This window comes from Hydra vulgaris, chromosome 10 (assembly GCF_038396675.1).
Source record: "Hydra vulgaris chromosome 10, alternate assembly HydraT2T_AEP".
In the NCBI taxonomy this organism is placed as follows: Eukaryota; Metazoa; Cnidaria; class Hydrozoa; order Anthoathecata; family Hydridae; genus Hydra; species Hydra vulgaris.
The window spans coordinates 23,557,311-23,577,789 of NC_088929.1; the positions used below are offsets into that span (position 1 = coordinate 23,557,311).

Genomic DNA, 20,479 nt, shown 5'->3' on the forward strand with positions numbered 1-20,479 from the left:
AAGAGACAATTTGTACGTTTAAATGCTATATATAGCAAACAATTTTTTTTATAAAAACATTAAGGTTGTTGATAAGTAATAAAAACATTAATAACAAAATGGCTTTTAAATGTGTTGAACAATAGTAACAACAATGTTAGAGAAAATGCAGGCCTTGTGATAGATCAGTTTCTAGACTTTTGGCAAATAACTAGAACTCCAATTAAAAACTTGTTGAGAAATATAAAAATATTAAAGAGAATAGACTACAAAATAGAAACTCAGTAAAGAAATGAAGAAACTTTTTCTCAAGAAGTTGAAAAACTATTTGATATTGCTCATGAGGATGCTTTAAAATTAATCACAATAGAAGTGATATTCTTATACTACAAAAAGAAGGAAGAATAGACTATATGAGTTCAATTGATTGTGAATTATACAAACAAGAACAGCATATTTTAGATAGAAAAAAAGCAAATGACAAAAGAGAAACATAACATGTAAAAAGAAGAGAAGAAGGAATGTGTTCGACAGTCACAAACCTAGTTTTGACGAAATCAGACTCCTTTTTGGGTACTGATAATAAAGTAGATGACTTTTTTCCATTATTAGCAAATAAACTGAAACTAAAAGAAAGTAAAGAAACAGAAAAATATATATATGATTAGGTTTAAGTGCCAAAATTGAGCATTTCTCTAGATTATATGAATCTTCTTTAATGTACACATATTAAAAATCATAAAGAAGTTGCAAAAATAATTATTTCAGAACTCAAACCACAGTTTCTATTAATTGTACATTGGGACAGAAAACTTTACTCAATTTCAACAGCAAAGATGAAGTAGATTGACAGCCCATATTAGTGACAGAATATAATGTCAAAAAAACTGTTTTCATTCCTAAAACTGGATAGAAACACCAAAACTGGATATAGACACCAGTGAACAAATAAGTTACACAACAAAACAAGCTTTAAAAGATTGGAACATTTTTATAATAAAATCGTGGCACTCTGGTTTGATATTACTTCAAGCAACAGATATATATTCAGGTGCTAGTCTTTATGATACACAGTCTGTCAATACCATGTTCATGAAGTGATTTTATCAGATGTTCACAAAATTCATTTTGGACCAGCTTCTGATTTAGAAGTTGTTTCAACGATTTTGTGATCAGTGGTGTAAACTTAATTCTAAATTGTAGCTCTTTTTTTTCTTTTTAACATCTTCGCTTCCAACAAGGCTGAAAGCAACCACTATTAGAGTTGGAAGTTACTACCCCAAGGCTAGTTTTAATTCGGAGTTGGCTTCTCCTAGCTTTTGCCTTAAAAAAGTGTATCCTATAAGGCAGCAGGACATGAAGCAGGTTGTACTGGGTTACATGTTACCAGCAGCAGGATAACCTGACCTGACTTAGTACCAACCTTGCAATGATTACAAAGAATATTTGCAATTGTCAATATATTTTTTACAGATAACTCCTCCAGGTCAAAGTGGAATAACTTTTTTTACTCCTGGTGCTACGCACCAAGCACGATGGGTGGCAAAAACACTATACTCTATTAAAATCTACTTGTTTTAACATTAATTTCAATTGACGAAAAATGAAGAGAAGAATCTTTTAAGGTTTCAATTTTGACTTACATGAAACTTGGTTTCAGTTTCCCATCTTTTGCTCCTCACAATGACCTTACACTGATTAAGAAATTAAATGATTTCAAAGTGTTTTTATAAAGAAGTGGCTGGATCTGCCATAAAAGCCAATGCAGGACATTTATAGTATTAAACTGAAGACTTTGTGTGTCTCTCTTTTTTCAGCAACAATATTGATAACCAAACTAAAGAATGATGACTGCACTTGAAAAGCCAGGTAAAAAAAACCAGGTAAAAAGGCTTAAAGCCAAAATATATATTTGCAATTTTTGACAGATCGTCAATATCAAATTCCAGATATGCAAAAGTCCACAATTGTGAACGCATTAAGGAAAACGAGTGAACAACCATTAAGTGAACAATCTGAATAACAATTATTAAAATCATATAACACTAAATTTGAATAAAATAATTAAAACTTTGTAATAGAGAAAAAATAAAATAGTTTTAATTTTCTGTTGAAGCTTAAATCTGGTAATATCATGTTCATTGAACAACCCCTAGATATAAAATTATCTTAATGCATATTTTGTACATTACTTTACAAAAAACATTATACAAAAAAAACATATATATATATATATATATATATATATATATATATATATATATATATATATATATATATATATATATATATATATATATATCAACTTTAAATACCTCAACATTTTCTGAAAATTTATTGTAAATCTGTTGAATATCTTGAGAATTTGGAAATTTTGAGCCATCACAATCTCCCACAACAGATTTATCCATTCCATCTACCATAACCATAAAAACAATATATAGACGAATATTATTTAGTAAGTTTATAACTTTTTCATTTTTTTCTTTATACTGTTTTGCAAGTGTATGCAAATGCATTAAAAGAATTTCTCTTCCTATTCCATCATAAACATGCAAACCAGCAATCAATGCGATACTTGCTTTTTCTAGATTTGTTTCATTTGGTTTATTTGTTACTTGCATTGACCAAATGCTTCTGTATGAAATAGGTGATGTTCCTACTTTTTCTAGCTTCAAAATCTCAGGAAACATCTTCTCATGATCCATCAAATACTTTAACATGTTATTGTAGTCATGATACTGGAAGCCATTAACTATTTTGGATCCAAAGGTAGATTGAGTGGAATTTACAACTAAATTTAAATAAATCTTAGTTTATTGAAATAATGTTACTAAAATAGAATTTCAATTTATACAAAGAAAAAAAAAGTTTTAGATAAATAAGAGAAAAACTGTTATGGAAAGAAAACAGTGAATGTCAATAGATAACATCAATTTTTTAACTTTAAAGGTTAAAGTTTGTTATTAAAATATGCTTTATTATATTGACTATGTTATTTAAATAATATTTTTTATTTAACTTTTTAATTTAAGCATTTTATAACTTTAATATTTTTTATTTAATTTTAGTATTTTTAAATATATTTTTTACATTTAATACTTTCAATACTAATAATTTATTATTACCTTTATTGAAATATATCAAAGAGCCTGCCATTTTATTTGCCATCATGTTAAAATTTACATTATCAGATATTTTATTAACTAATATAGAATTTGTTTTGTTTATGTTAGGTTGTTTTATTTCAGTTGTTTTTACTTTACTCAGTGTAGTTAAAGTAAAATTTAGTTCAATGGCTAAGCCATCATTAACAGTAACTGGTTTGGCAATAATATGAAAGCCTTTAGCGCTAACTGTAATTATATAATTTCCTGGCATCAGCAATCTAAAATAATCACCATCTTTTAATGAATAAACATTGTGTTTAATTCCAGAAACAGATACTGAAGCATTTGCAATTGGGAAACCAGATGTTGCCTTTATGAAACCTTTAACACCTTTAAACATCTCCATAGCAATTCTCAAAAGTGGAACTTTATGCCCATCCCAGTAAGGTTTTAGTCTATCATTAGGTGGAAATTTGTAACAACCCATTTCAATCGTAATCTCAAAATCATTGGAATGTAAATAGTTGTAATCTTGCATTCCTCCTTTTACACTATACCACTCAGCTCCATTGGTAATACCATTATTAAAGGTTTCTTGGGGATCTTCAGGACAACCATTTCCAAAGTGCATCATTGGATGAGCATTGGCATATGTTGTTGCTAAATATCTAAACAGAGTATCATCAGGTGAAGCTGTGTACTTGTCTTCCCCAGTTGGAGAGTCATCAAATGGATAATTTGCTACTAAAGCTCCTCCATGAAGATTTACTGAAAGAACAAATGAACTATTACTAATCCATTTCATCATTGCTTGTGTTTCAGGTTGAAATGAGTAAGAAATGTTTTCTTTATCAAACTGATCAGGAAAGTCTCGGTTTAAATCCACATCATTTGCATTATTTCTACCACGCAACTCTTGGCGATCGCCTTCATGTGAATTTTCATAACCATCAGGATTCATTGAAGGCATAAAATGAATACGTGAATTATTAACAATACTTTGAATCTCAAGCGATGTTTTATAATTTTCACATAAAAATTGAAGAAGTAGTAATGTACACTCTCTCCCCACAACTTCATTTCCATGCATATTGGCTACATATTTAAATTCAGGTCGTCCAGGAGTATGAATACCAGGTTTATTAGATAACTCCATAACCCATAGCTCTCTTCCCTGGACACTTTTGCCAATACTGTAGAGAGCAACAATTGAGTTATACTTTTTTTTTAAGTTTTGTAAAAATTGGGTTAATTTTAAGTAATTATGATGGTTTATATGTAATATATCTTTAGACTTTAAAAATATTGCTTTAATTTTATCAGTTGTTAAAGGGATAAGTTTTTCTTTAATATTATCAAAAGCAGTTTGGGATTGGGAAAAATGAGAAATAATACCTAAAGCATTAGGTTCAGTTAAGTAGCTAGAACTTATCTTCAAATTATGCTGCTCTGTACTAGGATTTGTTTCCATTAATAAATTGGTTGTAAGTGGATTAGTATAATCTGATTCTATTGTTTCTCTTATAGGACGATTAGTAGTAATTCTTTCTTGCTTCTTTAAAACAAAATTTACCACAGTAGGTTGACCATCTAAAACATGAATATTTTCTTTGGTAAGATTATGGAATCCTTTTGCTGCTACTGTTACTGTGTAAACACCAGGAACAAGTAATCGCCAATAGTTCCCATTACTTATAGATTTTACATTATGATTAATGTTTTCTACAGATATGATTGCTTTAACAATTGGTTTACCAAATTCATCCAAAATAATACCTTTAATGCCCCTATGAACTTGCTCAATGTACTTTAACAATGACTCTTTATTATTTATCCACTCTTTTTCAAGTTCCTTTCCAGACTGACCAGCAAATGGATATTTACAGCATGAAAGTTCCAATGTGATTTCAAAACAGTTACTAATAAGGTAATTAAAATCTTGCATGCCACCAGCAACATTATACCATTCTGCACCATTAGTTATACCATCCTTAAATGTTTCTGTGGGATCTGAAGGGCAATTAGGTTTACCTGTTTTCATAATAGGATGGTTTTGAGCATACGTTAAAGCAAGATGTCTAAAAAAATCATCATCTGGAGATTTACTGTAAATTTTGTTTTGCATTGCAATATTACTGTCAAAAGGAAAACTAGCAACAATGCTTCCACCATGCAAATTGGCTGAAAGAACAAAAGGCATTCTGTAAATCCACTGCATAATTGCTTTGGTCTCTGGTTCAGCTTGAAGCTTAATATTATAACTGTTCCAGTTAATAAACTGATCTGGGAAATTCCGATTTAAATCCTTGTCGTGAGCATTATTTCTTCCTCCGGCAAATAAAACATCAGAGTTATAATTATCACAATCTCCTTCTTTAGCATACTCAAATCCATCCGGATTTAATGATGGTAAAATAAAAATATTTGTAGTATTTATCAATCTTGTAACCCTCTGATCGATACCATAGTTTTCACATAAATATTGTATTAAATATATTAAAACTTGTCTGCTAATAGCTTCATTACCATGCATGTTTCCCACATATTTAAACATCGGCTCCCCATTTTCAATAAAATCTGGATGATCCGTTATTTGCATATACCAAATCTCTCGCCCTTCAACTGATTTTCCAATTGACTTTAATCTAGCTATTAATGGAAACTTGTTATTATAATACTGCAGAAGTTTTGTAAGCTCTGAATAACTTTGATAATACTTTACATCGTCATTAAATGAGAAATTAATTTCCTTAGTTAAATTGTTCAACATGTTCATATCTGCTGCAACAAAAAAAACTTCCAATAATTGATGCCATAATGCTATAATACAAAGCAAGCGGGAGAAAAAAAAATATACAATGCTCATGATCAAAAGTTTATAGTATAAGTCCTATTTAGCTGTAATAACAAAAGTTTAGTCATAACAGCTAAATAGTCTAGTTGCAGAAACCATTTTGGAAAATCGGCAACACGCACTCACAAATTTTGTTTTGATCTAGAAATACTTGAGCATTCGACGCAAACAAACATCCAGTGAACAAACAAGGTAAAACGTGTTGATAAAATCAGTGTTGTTATATTTGATGAATGATTGATCTGGACAAATTTTTAATTAACAATTTTAAAAGTAGCAGATTTCAAATGTGGTAGTTAAAATCTTTATTCGAGTTATATGCAGTTACATAGAAATAACGTACGTTATACAGATCGTCTTCATTTATTATATCTTTATTTTACATTCAACTCTACACTTTTTTATATCTTTATTTATTTATTATATCTTTATTTTACATTTAACTCTACACTAAAGATCAAACGTTAAGTACACGAAAAATATGAAAAACAAATTGTTCACGGAAAATGTAAAAAAAAAAAAACATAAGGAAAAAAAAACACACGAGTCTCATTGCTTTTATTTAAAAAAAAATAAAAGCAATGAGACAATAGCAATATATTTACCAGTAAATATTATACAAAGGTGTTAAATAACATAATTCCGACTGGAAGGATCACTATCATATAGCCTGGCTAAAACGAGGAGCGATCTTATAAGGTATTGACAATACTATTGTTATATTAGTTATAATTATTTAATCTTTAACATATGATCGTCAAAATCGTCTATTAAAAGTTTTTCTTTACTCTTCTGCTAAAGTAATCAAATTTTGGCGTTTGAAGGGTCTAGAATATTTTTATTGACACAAAAATGATTTAAACTCTTTACCTTACTTAAAAATATTAAAAAACTAAAAGTTTTCACAAAATGTTTTGGAAATATTTTTCGCAAATGTTCTGAAAGGGCATTTCCAGTGTTCAAGATATCTTTATAAACTAGATCAATTAAATATTAATTAATTAATAATCATATATTCTGAAAAATATTTTCATGGATAATTACAAATAGTAATTTTACTAATCTTAAGTAAACACCAAAAATACAGATCTATATATATATAATTAATAATAATTATAAAATAGAAATTATAATAATAAAAATTGTATTTATAGTAATAAATATAAAAAACTACAATAATAATAAAACAACAAAAACAACATTAATAGTAATAATAATAACAATAATAATAAAAATAATTAGTCACTTGTTTTTATAAACACAATAGCTAATTATACAATGTTGGCAACATTAAACTAAATAAAAAATACATATTAATGCAAACAATGTAATAAAACATAACATATGAGCTATTCACTACAATGCCTAATGAACAATACACAAGAATACAAAAACAAAAAACAACAACAAAAAGAACAATGCAAACAGCGCACAAAATTGCATTATAAAATAAACACCGTGCAAAAATACAGGACAATTTAAACTAAGCACACAAATGCATTACAGTATAAACAGTGTACAAAAATAATTTAAAAAATTAAAGATTAAAAAAAAATGTTCTTTTCCTTTCTTTTTCATTGGTAGTAAAATTTTTTTTTTTTATTATTATTTTCCATTTTCGAAGGAAAACTACCATAAACTTTGTATTTAGTTTATGGTAGTTTTTGTTTTTTTCTGTTCTTTTTTCTTTTCAGTCATTTTATTTATATTATTTGATCTTGTTTTTATATTGTTTGTTGCTTCTTTTTTATTTTTATTTTTTTTAAATAATAATTTATGATTTTCCTTATCTTCATTTTTCTTATTTTTTTCCTTTTCATTGTTAAAAACCACCTCCAACATTTGCAATGTTATTGCAAAGAAAAAGATTAAAATAATTAAATTAAGATGTTTGAAAGATTTAGAATAGTTATGTTGACATAAATAAAGGAGACATAACAACTAAACATGCTATAAGTACTATAAATAATAATGTAGTTATAACTTCTACAAATAATAGTAGTTATAGCAACAGTAAAAAATAATTGTACTGGTATTAGCCATGACAATTTCAATTAAAGGCCCCCATCAACATGATCAGAATAAACATTAACTTTAACCATAGTCTATGGTAAAGTTAATGTTTATTGTTTTATTCTATGTGTTTTAATGTCAAAAAATGTTTGTTTTTTGTTTTTTTACAGTTGTTGATTTTCTATGGCGTAAAATAAAAAGTCAACAATTGTAAAAAAACAAATATTTTTTGACATTAAAACACATAGAACAAAACAAACCAACTCATATGTTGAATAAGTTGTTCAGTAACTACAGTGCACAGAGAAATGCTTAAAGCAACACACTATATCGCACTATTTTTGAAATCTTTCAATGAATATAAATTTAGTTTAACATATTAATAATATAAAACTTATTGCCCTCGTACCCAGTTAACCATTCTAACTGTGTCCCTGCTAGGATTGGGTTCGGGCTGGGATGTGTTCTGGGTGCCAGTCTTTTATGCAATAAAGTATTACTATATTTATACAATACTAGTACAGTTGTAAATTTGTAAACAATAAAGTTATTGGTGTATAATAAAAATTTCAATTAATTATCACAGGTTGTTACATTATTTTTAGAATATGTTGTAAAATAAAATAAATATACAAACATAAAATACTTCTCAAGTGCAATATAAAATTGAAAATGTAGTTTTGATCCTAAATTTTGCAAAAATCTGATGTTCGAATGGTCATGAATGTTTTCTAAGTATTTGTAACTTGCTATAGTAAGTCAATTTTTACTTAGTTGCTGATTATATGTTTACATCATAATATTGTAACGTTTGATATTTGTTTTATAACCTTGTAAATATATGTATAATATTGTGCTATTATGTGGCTATAATATAGTTATACTTTATCATATAATATGATATAGTCATGTAATAATATAATATTATATGCAACCCTCGGAATTAAGGGCAGCATTCGGCAATGCCGACCTAGCTGCCAACCTAGAATTTGTTTGAAATTGACAAAAAATCGCCGACCTCATTTCTATATTTTATCGTCAAACATTTGTTTTACATTTTTTTTGCCATTTCTACATTTGACCTGATGCCAACTTCACACAGATTAAGGTCAGCAAATTATTGCCGACCTGATTTTTCTAAATTCCAAGGGCTGTATATGTGTATTTACAAAGTTATAAAAAAGATATCAAACATTAGCCATGGTAACAAAGATTTTGATGTCATTTTAATGACTCCAACATTAATCATGTCATATCAACATTGTTTATAAATTACTATTTGTTTGCTATAATTACTATTTCTGATTAGATTAAAATATATCAATATATAAATAAATATATAAAAAATATTTTTTATATATATAAACTTGTTAACATCCAGTATTAACAGTAAAATATTGTTTTTTTACTTGTAATAAGATTGTCACAATCAATATTGGTTAAAAGAGGTTTTAGCCTAAATGATAAAAACTGAAGAATATTTTTGTAAAAGTAAAATAATAGGAATAAAGAAAAAAATTAGATGTAAAATTTTTTTAATAAGTTAAAAGTTAGGTGTAAGTTAATTAGATTTAAAATTTTTTTAATAAGTTAAAAATTTGGTGTTAGTTGATTAGATGTAAAAATTTTTTAATAAGTTAAAAATTAGGTGTAAGTTAATTAGATGTAAAATTTTTTTTAATAAGTTCAAAATTAGGTGTAAGTTAATTAGATGTAAAATTTTTTTAATAAGTTAAAAATTAGGTGTAAGTTAATTATAAATGTTTTATAAAGTGAAAGAAAAATTTTCCTTTCCTTGGTTTTAATATCACAAACTATTAGTTTACAGACTATGTAAACTACAAGTTTACATTTGATAAAATCAACAAAATAATTTCTGTATATCAAAAATAAACAGAACTTTTAAATAATATTTAATATATAGGTTTTTCTTGTGTTTGGCCTGGGCTTCTGTGAATGGATTACTGCTGAGATTTGAGCTGGTTAGAAAATGATGTGTCAATTACAAGGAGATGTGAATGATAGAACTTGCTTTATGATTTAAATCTTTTTAAAAAATTAAATCGTTTTATCGATGTTAGAATCATTTTTAAATAATAGGGTGGCTCTTTTACTTACTTTGTTTTTAATTACATAAGTTAATTTTTAACAAAAAGTAAATTACATAAGTAATTTTAAACCTTTAATGTAAATATACATTTCCGTAGAAGCAATTTTTTGAAACGACTTCTACTTTATAATGTAAGCTTTTTTACTTTTTTAGTGAGTTATGTAAAAGAAGATTACATAAAAAAAATTTACTTTTACATGTAAAAGTAAGTCACATGAAAATTTAATTACTTTTGAAAATTACATTACATAATATACAAGTTCCTCAAACTGTAATTTACATTTACTATAAAAGTAACTAATTAAGAAAAAATTATATTAAAAAAAACTTGCATATGAAAAAAAATTAAGAGTAATATGCCACCAAACAGTTCCGGCTCAAGGTATTTTGCCGCCCGAGGTAAGATCCCAGTTTGCCGCCCTAACTTAAAAGCACCAGTTTATTAAAAAAACACCTTAAAGTAAAACTATGAGTGACGTATAAAATCGTATATTTGCAAAGCATTAAATCCAAACAGTACAAACACAAAAAGCAAGCAAAATACATACAAAATGGACATATTTTAACATGACTTAGTGAAAGAAGTTTACTTTTCTACTCATTTCAGATGCAAAAGCCTTCAATAATTCAGTAAAATCTAATTTTTTAGCCATATCACTTTCTATGGAAATTAAAGAAAGATCTGTCAAACGATTTTGAGACATAGTAGATCTTAAGTAATCTTTAATTAATTTCAGTTTTGAAAAACTACGCTTTCCAGATGCAACTGATACTGGCTCTGTTAACAGAATTCGTAAAGCAATAGAAACATTTGGAGTGAAATAATTGTTTCTTAAAATAAACTCTAGTACTTTTAATGGTGACGTTTTTGGTTCAATTAATTCAGACAATGCAAGCAAATCATCTAATAATTCCATGCCATCAATATCTGCAGAAGTATCTGTGCTTAATATTTCTTGAAGATTTAAACATCTTTCTCTAAGACTTTCCTTTGAAAAATCTTTTTTAGTATATGCAATATTGAACAGGAATTAAAAAGCATCACAGTGTTTATTTAACTGGTTAAATCTTTTTTCAATCAAATTTATAGCACTATCCAAAATGCAATTAAAACATTTAATTTTAAATCTATCTTTTGGATTTATAATGGAATCATCTCGAGTTTCATTAAAAAGCATTTGTTTTTTAAACCTTATTCTAATAGAAACTTCAAATGGTAATGATGGCTCCAAATCTAATTCAGCTGCAATTAGTTCTGCATCAGAAATAACTTTTTCAAAAGCTTCATCTGAGCGATATAACTTTAAGAAGTTAACAGTTTTGTTCAAAGTTTGTTCGATTTCAGAAATGTCAATTTCAATATTCTGAATAACTTTGCTTGCTAAGTTTACTTGGTTCAAAGTATTGAACCATATCACAGTACAACAACAAAATTTAAAGTTTTTCATCCTTTGAGCTAACACCTTTGCTTCATGACGTGAAGATGAATCATAAGAAATGTCTTGGCTGATTTCAAAAAGAGCATCAAAGATTTCTCCAGCACAGTATCAAAAAGGTCGCACAGCTTCAATCCTGCTTTCCCATCTTGTTGCACTCACAGGCTTTGGAAAGATTTTTTTCCAAGATAATTTTTCAAAACTGTCCATCTACGAGATGATCCACTAAGAAAGTTATAAATGGCTGGCACCATTCCAAAATAAGCCACAGCCTCTCTAGATAATTATGCAGCATCATTAACGACCAAATTTAATGAGTGAGCATGACATGTTACAAAGAAGGCTCTGCTGTTCTTTTTCAATATTCTTTTCTGCACTCCTGACTGATGTCCTCTCATATTCGCACCGTTATCGTAGCCCTGTCCACGTATAAAATCAATTGGAATCCCAGTTTGAATCAACATTTGTAGAATAACATCTGTGAGTGCTGCACCAGTTGTCTGCTCTATAGGTATGAAATTGATGAAATGTTCACAGACTTTAACTTCAGCATTCTCCATCGGAACAAAACGTAGCACAATTGACATTTGTTCCACTTTACTCGCATCTTGGGTACAATCCACTATAATGGAAAAATATTTTGCCATTTTCAATTTTGACAAAATTTCTTCACGAATTCTATTTGCAATAATTTGAATGAGTTCATTTTGTATATTTTTCTCCAAGTAATGGGTTTAATCTCCACATTTTTTATTCGGTGAACATGATCTGCCATAACTGCATCAAATTGTGCTAGCAGTTCAATTAATTTTAGGAAGTTTCCATTACTTTTCTCATGTAAAACATCAGAATTTCCACGAAAGGCAAGACATTGTTCTCCTAAAAATGTCATTATTGCAAATAATCTTTCTAGAACTAACTGCAAAGCTGTATCTCTGCACTGAGAAGTCGTTGTTGTGATGCATCAATTGTTTTGTTGGTATCTAGTCGGTTTGCTAATTCCATCCATTTGCTTAATGAACAGATGTATTTTTTAGAAGTTTCATGTTCCTTAAGCTGTCTGTGCAAATTTTTCCAGTCTCCAAAACTGGTTGTCTTCAAATGGATGTCCATGTCACCAAACAACTTACATGAGAAACAAAACACAACAGCCTTTCTTTTAGAGTATGTAAGCCAGGATCTTTTAACAACTTCACCATTCTTGAGTACTTTTTGCGTGCATGAAGGGTAAAAGCTTTTGTTGTTGGCGTTGACAGGAAATAGAAAAGATGGATTTGGTGCTGATGGACCACTTTTAACAAGAGTCACTCGAAGATCATCTGAAATTTGATCAGGCCAATTGGCAGGATCTCTCAGGTTTGTAGTTAGTCAGGTCTAAAGTTTGAAAACTCTGTTCTTCTTCTGGCAATGCAATTTGCGAAGTCATAGATAAATTTGCTTCATCTCTCTATTTAGATTTTTCACCTTTAGCTTATTTTTCACTACCAAGTTTGAACTTGTTGTTGCATCTTGAATTTCATGGATTTCATCACAAACACTAACATCACAAGGATCTCTCATAGTTGTTGTTGGCTTGCTTTTGGTGTTATTAAAAAAATTGCTTAAAGATTCAGACATTTGTGCATCCTCTTCTCTTCGTTTTTCTTTTTGCTTTCTGTAGAAATTACCAGACTTCTTTCTTTTATGTCCAACCATTTTTATCAATGAACTCAAAATGCCGCCCTAGGAAAGTGCCGCCCGAGGCAGCTGCCTCTCTTGCCTGTGCCTAGAGCCGGCACTGCTACCAAATATACATTAAATTTATGAATAAAATAATATTTTTATAATTCTTCTTCTTGCCCCCGCCATTTGTATATTTTACAAAAGAAAAGTAATTATTTGTAACGGCAAATTTAGAAAAATAAAAAATTATAAAAATTAAAAATCAGCCACTGCATTAAAGAATGTCTTTATGTAATAAAAAAAACAATAAGCAATGACCAAATTAAATTTGAAAAAAATTAATTTGATAATATTGTTTGAAAAAAACTAATGATCTTTGTAGACTAAAGTCACTTATAAAAACTTAATTTTCTTCGTTATTCTTCGACAAATTTTAGCGTTGAAGTCCGCGTCATTTGATTACTTATTCACGAAAAGAGAGTTAAATTAACTTTTGCTCCGAACTTTTGAATGAGGAACAGAATTTGATTGTCAGACGAACTTATAACTTAGTTAAAGATAATATTTTAAATCCCCTAAATCATTGGAGAAGTTGCTAAAAATTTACTTGGTCATAATTTTTGAATACTAAGAGATTATTGCGTGACATCAGAGACTTGTTAATGAACTTAAATTTAGTTTAAAATGTAAAAAAAAATTGTATTTATAATTATTATAAGCTCGTCGCTCTCACGCTAATGGCATGAAAGGGAAGTAAACATTTTTGGGGTTTATTGTTAACAGACTCCTATTATGGCAATATTTTTGAAAAGCTTTACATAAACATGAATATATAAATGTTATGAGTTTGCTCCAAGTCGTTACATAAAGTTAAATTCTCAATCAAAAACAAAAAGCTTGCTACAGACCTGATTTTAAAAATGTGAATGGAATTTGCTTGTTTAAATATTGTGACTTACTCTTTTGTTATTTTTTTTACTTTAAATTTTTGGAAAATTAAAGTCAAAAAAGTAACAAAAGTTTACTGAAAAAAAAAGTACTTGATATTATGTCTTGATGTTATTTCATCATATAGATATGATGAAATAACATCAAGACTTTTAACATCTTTCTTTTCTTCATAATCGACTAATCGAATTTTAAATTTAAAAGTGTGCTTATTGAACCACCCTACTAAATTCGCTATATTATATAAATTAAAATAAGCGGCTGTTGTGGTTATGAAAAGTTATAATTTTTAGTTAATTACTTACTTTTTTTTAATAGTTAAAGTTAATTACTTTTACTTTTTTAACTTTAATTTTATTTTATTTATGTATTTTTTTAAATTAATCTTGATTTTATTTAATTCAGTTGTTCAAAATTTTTTTTTAAAAGACTGTCTGGTTTTTTGTTCTTGCTTTGGAAATGGCTCTGCATTTTGCAATTTTATTCTAAGTTTTGTATTTTGGTTTTTTTATTCAGCGTGGTTATTGTTAAAAACAAATCTAACCAAAATGAAAGTTATTTCTGGAAATTATAAAAAAAGTTATAACTGGAATAATTGTTGTCTGGAATAGACTAATTGAAATTAGTTCATTCAAGACGTTAGTAGCTATTAATAAATAAACAAAAAATAATAATTTTCATTTTTGTTAGAGTGGTTTTTTCGACCAGGACCGGGGGGTGTGGGGATATCCCCTCCCCCAAGCTGTTATATATGCATTTGACTTGGCACATTTAAACATTTAGCATTTCAGTTGGCAAGTTTTAAAGTATAAATGGCAATTGTCAAATATTGAGGACCTTATTTTTGTGTGTGTGTGTCTCTCTAGTTGGTAAAAAACACATACGACCCCCTACCCCCCCCCCCTCCACAAAAGATCTCTTCGGGACGGTCCTAACAACGACCACGCTGAATAAGAGAAGCGAAAAGCAGCAAGATAGCTACAAATACACCCAGCTCTATTACGGTAAACTTTTATCAGGGTCACTAACCTATTTCCTCCCGACGAAAAAATTAATACTAAAACAAATAAATCAAAAAAAATGCCTCTTCAAAGCTTTTTTGCAAAAAATCTTTCTTTCTAAAAAGTTATAAATCCCAACTTTAAAGAAAAACAAAATATTTGAGAAAAAAAATTAGGGTACAACCCCCCTTCCCCCCAGGAAACAAATTTAACATGCATGTTCATCGGGACTACACAAGTGCTGTCAAGATAAAGTAAATTCAAAGAAAAGTCTGAAAGATAAAGTAAAATCAAAAAAAAAAAAGAGAAATTCAAAAAAGTGGAGTTACCATCTTTTTTCAAATTATATATGATAAAACGCAATAAAAGATTAAATCTGATAAACACTCCTTTAATCATGTAAATTATATAAGATAGGGGAAAGGCGCCTATGATGGCATAGCGCCTATGATGGCATACCGGTCATATTTCCATTAAAATTGATTTTGGTAAAAAAATGATTAGACCTACATGACTATACTGTTGCATTAGTTTTAGTGAAAAAACGTCCCTTGAGCACAAGTATTGTTTTTATAATCAACAAAAATCGATTTGGGGATGTGCTGTTGTAGTTTTATTTCCTTCATATATTTAAGATTGTGATTTTACTATTAACTGTGCAGAAATGAAATTTTCATGCATTTTATATTCAAGTTTTGTGCATTTAGTGGAATAGTTACTTTAATTTTATCTTTTGAACAAAGCAGACACAGCTTGTTTTAATGAAAATGATGACTTTTACCCATGATGGCATACTGACGAGTTGGGGGTGTTGAAATATTGACGAGTTGGGAAAACCTTTTTTTTTTATAAGAAAAACTTATTTTTAAGTAAAGTTAAAAGAAAGCGATGCTCCAAAATTTTTTTTTGGTCCAAAAAATACGTAAAACGCAATATATCCTATGCGCATGCGCAAAATTTTACAATGCTGGTGTGTAGCATAAAATGGTAAATTAGGATGGTTTCGAGTAATTTCTGGCTTTTCTGAGGGAAGACTCTAAGGTTAAATGAAATCATTAAGTTACCCTCGATCCTAACTAGCCCCATCCCCCCCTATGCCATCATAGGAGCAGTGGTTGCCTATGATGGCATACTTGTGCTTTTTTTTACAATAAGAATAACTTATAAAAAAAATAAAACTGATGAAAATTCCCAGGGTAATTATTGTTCTAGATGTAACAAGGAATGTATCCATATCAAAACTTTTATTTTTGGTCTTCAGGATACTGAATAATGAAGCTTCAAAGTTAAGTATGCCATCATAGGCGCCTTTCCCCTAGTTTAAATGACTTTGAAAATTTTTTGAAAACTGTTTTAGCAGTCGATGTCCTTGCGGATACCAAAAATGTTATACTGCGTCATTTTTCTATAACAAAATACTTGATTGAAAAGGCAAATACAAAGGAAAAAACTGGAGAAAAGTGGGCTCTAACAAAGTGACATAGTCAAGGTTTACGCATGCATGAATTACACATAGCTTGGAAATTATACCCCACCAAATTTTCATTATGGCCACTAACCTATTTCTGCTCAACAAAAAAATGAAATAAATCAATGATTATTTAGCAGCCCCTATTAGCACTCATACGGCAGGGAGACCGTCTCTACACTACTGGTATACCCGCAAGTTGAATATATTTGCCCCTAATTATAATAGAACTACCCTATATGATATACGCGAAAAATAATCCTTTCCCAATGTCCCACCACAAACACTGTCCACATATTTCAGAGTATTACCTGAAGTATTACCCAGAAGTGCCCTCAAACAGGCAATGGATATGAATACGCTACCTATCTCAAAATTTATGTTAAATCAATATGAAATGACTGTTCTTTGACAAAGTAAATAATATAACTTACATTTTACTTACAAAGTAAAGTATAAAATTTTTAAGAAAAAATTTACTTTTATTTGTAAATTACAATTACAAATTAATTATAATTACAATTATAATTACAAATTGTAATTATAAATAAAAAAAAATTTCAAATTACTTTTATATATGCTGTTTTTGCTAATTAGTTACTTAGTTACGCGTAAAAGTAATTTGTTGTTATGATATAGCTTTATTTTACTTTGTAAAGTAAGTGTTATCTAAATATTATATTTACGTAAGTTTACTTCATAAATAACTTTTTTTACATGTAAAAAGTAAATTTAATTTCGATGTAAATTTTTTACATAATTATAACCAAAATTACTTTTAAAAAGTAATTTACTTTACACGACTTACCATTAAAAATAAGTTACATTTACAAGTAAAAGTAAAAATCCAAATAACATTTACTTGTAAAAGTAAATTGCTTTTTCAAGTAACAGTTACTCATTTAAAAAACTTAACTTAAGTAATTAAGTTTTACATGTTATATACTTTATGTAAAAAAAAACAACGAATAACTTTTAAATGTGAGTAAATTATATATTTTATATGAGTTATGTAAAGTAATTTACGCTTAAAAGTAATTCGGGTTTTTACATCAAAATAAGTAAAAGTGCCATCCACATTAGATAACGTAGGCCTAAATAACATTTCTTGGTTTTTCTGAATAACAATTTAAAAGATTTTTTTTTCCTTCTTGATTAGAACTCAATTTCCTTCTTTATCAGCTTGCTAGCTTTTTTTTTTTTTAATTGAACATACATTTATATAGGGATTTCTATGAAAAAATCTTAAACTAAAAAAAAAAGCTCTAAAAATGATTCTAAAAATAATTAGGTATAGGTCATTTGATAACCAAAAGATCCATAGTTTGTTTGGAAATTACAAAAAGTTGGTTTGGGTACTATGGATCTATGTATCAATATAAGTTATAAAGTTATAAATTAATTATTTATACATTTTTTTTGTTGAAAAATGAGTTGATTACATTAGTTAAATTATTTTATTTCCAATATAAACGCAAGATGTTTTGATTTATATTCAATTGAGATTACGTTTCAAATTTTCCCTTTATCAGAAAATCGTCATGCTTATATTTGGAATATTTAGACAAAACTTTAAGAAAACTATGGTAATTAAAACACAAGAAAGCTATACATTCTTTAGGAAATGGTTGCCAAAGACAAAAAATTACTTATATTCTATTTTTGGTACTTTGTATGTAGTACGTGCCGTGGACGTCAACTGAGGGAGGGGAAGCAATAAGGCAAAAATGAAAATTAAAAAAAACCTATTTTTATAGATATATGTATGTGGATTAAGGTGTTACATCCTTATTAATTTTGAAATTTTTCAGAAAAAATCAATTTTTTAAATTGTTATTCATGAAAACAGTTGGCATTGTTTTTAAATTTCAAAATTAATAAGGATGTAACACATAACGAGACAATGATGATATTGTCTCGTTGTACAGCAAGGCTGCCAGAGCAATTGAACAATTCCAGTGGGCGACTGTTCTTTTTATCGTTCTGTGTATGCGTTTAACTATACCATTACCTTGAGCTCGACGAGCTGCTCGGTATTCCAAATTAACATACCATTCTTCAGCAAAACTTGTTAACGTGTTGGACTGAAATTCAATGTCCGTTAGAACACAAACTGGTGGTTTAAATTAAGAGAATATTTCTTCAAGTTTTTCGACAACTTCAGTAGCTGTTTTTGTTACCAGTTTACGCCATATCGTATACCGTGACAGAACGCAGTCAAATATCAATAAGTACAATTCAACACCTACATGCGTTACGTCAATGGCAACCCGATTCCAATTTTGGAGTATTTTGGAATATTTTTCCTTTACGGAGTAAGGATCAATGGAGTTGCTCTGGTTACAATTCGACTGTTCTTTTTATGGTTCCGTGTATGCGTTTAACTATATCGTTACCTTGAGCCCGATGAGCGGCTCGATATTCCAAATTAACATTCTTCAACAAAGTTTTTTAATGTGTTTGTTAACTTGTTAACGCTTATACTGCTAAAACCTCCTTACGTGAAACATTCTTGTTATTTTGCAAGCAAAGTTTAATGTTGAGCGACACCAAAATGACAAATTGAATGAATTTTCCATATGTCTTTTTGTTCAAGTAACCCAGTTGCACACATTATTCTGCACAATTTTTGAGGGATTTGCGAGAGACGATCGACCAAATTTATTTCAGATGGAATCCATTGTACTACAATCTGGATATCTTTTGCTACTTCCTTAATAGTATTCAACCGTCTTTGTACTAACAATTGAGAAATTAAACGCAAACTTCCTGCCACCGGATAATGTCTAATGAGTTTACCTAACTGTTTGAAAAGCTGTGATTGTGTGACTGCTCTTAAAGGTTCAAATTGTACCACATTGTCCTGTTTCTATATCAGTTCCCCGTTTTTATTTATTTCAACTCTCAATCCTAAAACACATCCTTGCTCGAGATCTTGTGGAGGTTTACATAGTAATCCGAATTTATGCAGATGCTTCGAAACATTTTTCGCAGTTTCCACACTTTCATCAACAAATATATCATCAATGTATTTAGCACATGCTTTCTTCACGGTTGAGCACGTGCCGAAAAATTGTGGTCCTTTTGTTGGAGCCACTTTGATGCCAAAACACATTCTGGTGAAACAATTCTGTTTTAAGATTAAGAATTTTACATTTTTTTATTTTTCTCCTAAGACGCAATTTCTCTTGACAAACGTCCGCATTTGCAGAAATCTCCTACTGGACGTACCTTTTGTCTTTGTTTTTTTGCACTACACGCATAAGCGGTATCAATACTTTAGGTGGTCCCAATGATAGTTCGTTTTATGATGCAAGAATGCCAGAGTTGATCTATTCACTTTTTTTTTTTTACGGTAACTACGTTCGTGCTCTTGGTTCACCTTGTATTTACAAATGGTATTATCAATTACAGGCTCTTTATTCCAGTTCCATGATAACGTCCATTTTTTCCCGTCGAACTTTGCTTTGAAGTCCTGATATTTTAATTTGTTTATTTTTTTTTCTTTATTTATTCCATCTTGTCGTATTAATGACACCGCATTTTATTTCTTTTATTTCATTTTTGTTTTTTCTCGTCGTAGTATACCGTCGTAGTGCAGCACCACATTTTGCTGTGTCACATGCTGGCATTCGGACAGAACAACTTTTATCACCATAAATGATGACTGCTCCAAATTTTTCAATTGCATTTATTCCAAAAATCAAATCAAACCCGAATAGTTTTTTTTTACAATTAAATAGTTAACCATCCGGTGTATTCCATTAATTTCCAATTTGATTACCATTTCACCTAGCACTTGCACAGATCCTCCCAAAGTTGTAATGAGTTTCTGACTTTTTAAGATAACTCCATGCGTGGATTCAGCATGAACCACAGTGATGGAGAATCCAGAATT

The 20,479-nt window shown here is 29.0% G+C and overlaps 1 protein-coding gene across 2 annotated transcripts in view; it reads right to left on the reverse strand.

Moving 5' to 3' along the window:
* Positions 1-6,922, reverse strand: part of LOC100213926 (carboxypeptidase D) — a 38,509-nt gene extending 31,587 nt beyond the window's left edge. Inside the window, exons 1-2 of one of the 2 annotated variants that reach the window (XM_065807547.1) lie at positions 3,108-6,922; positions 2,295-2,773 (exon numbers count right to left, since the gene is read on the reverse strand). In XM_065807547.1, coding sequence (XP_065663619.1) covers positions 2,295-2,773; positions 3,108-5,955 — 3,327 coding nt within the window. In that variant the 5' untranslated portion in view covers positions 5,956-6,922. The remainder of the gene's footprint in view (positions 1-2,294; positions 2,774-3,107) is intronic. The other variant, XM_065807548.1, reaches the window with a different exon arrangement.
* Positions 6,923-20,479: the final 13,557 nt, after the last annotated feature.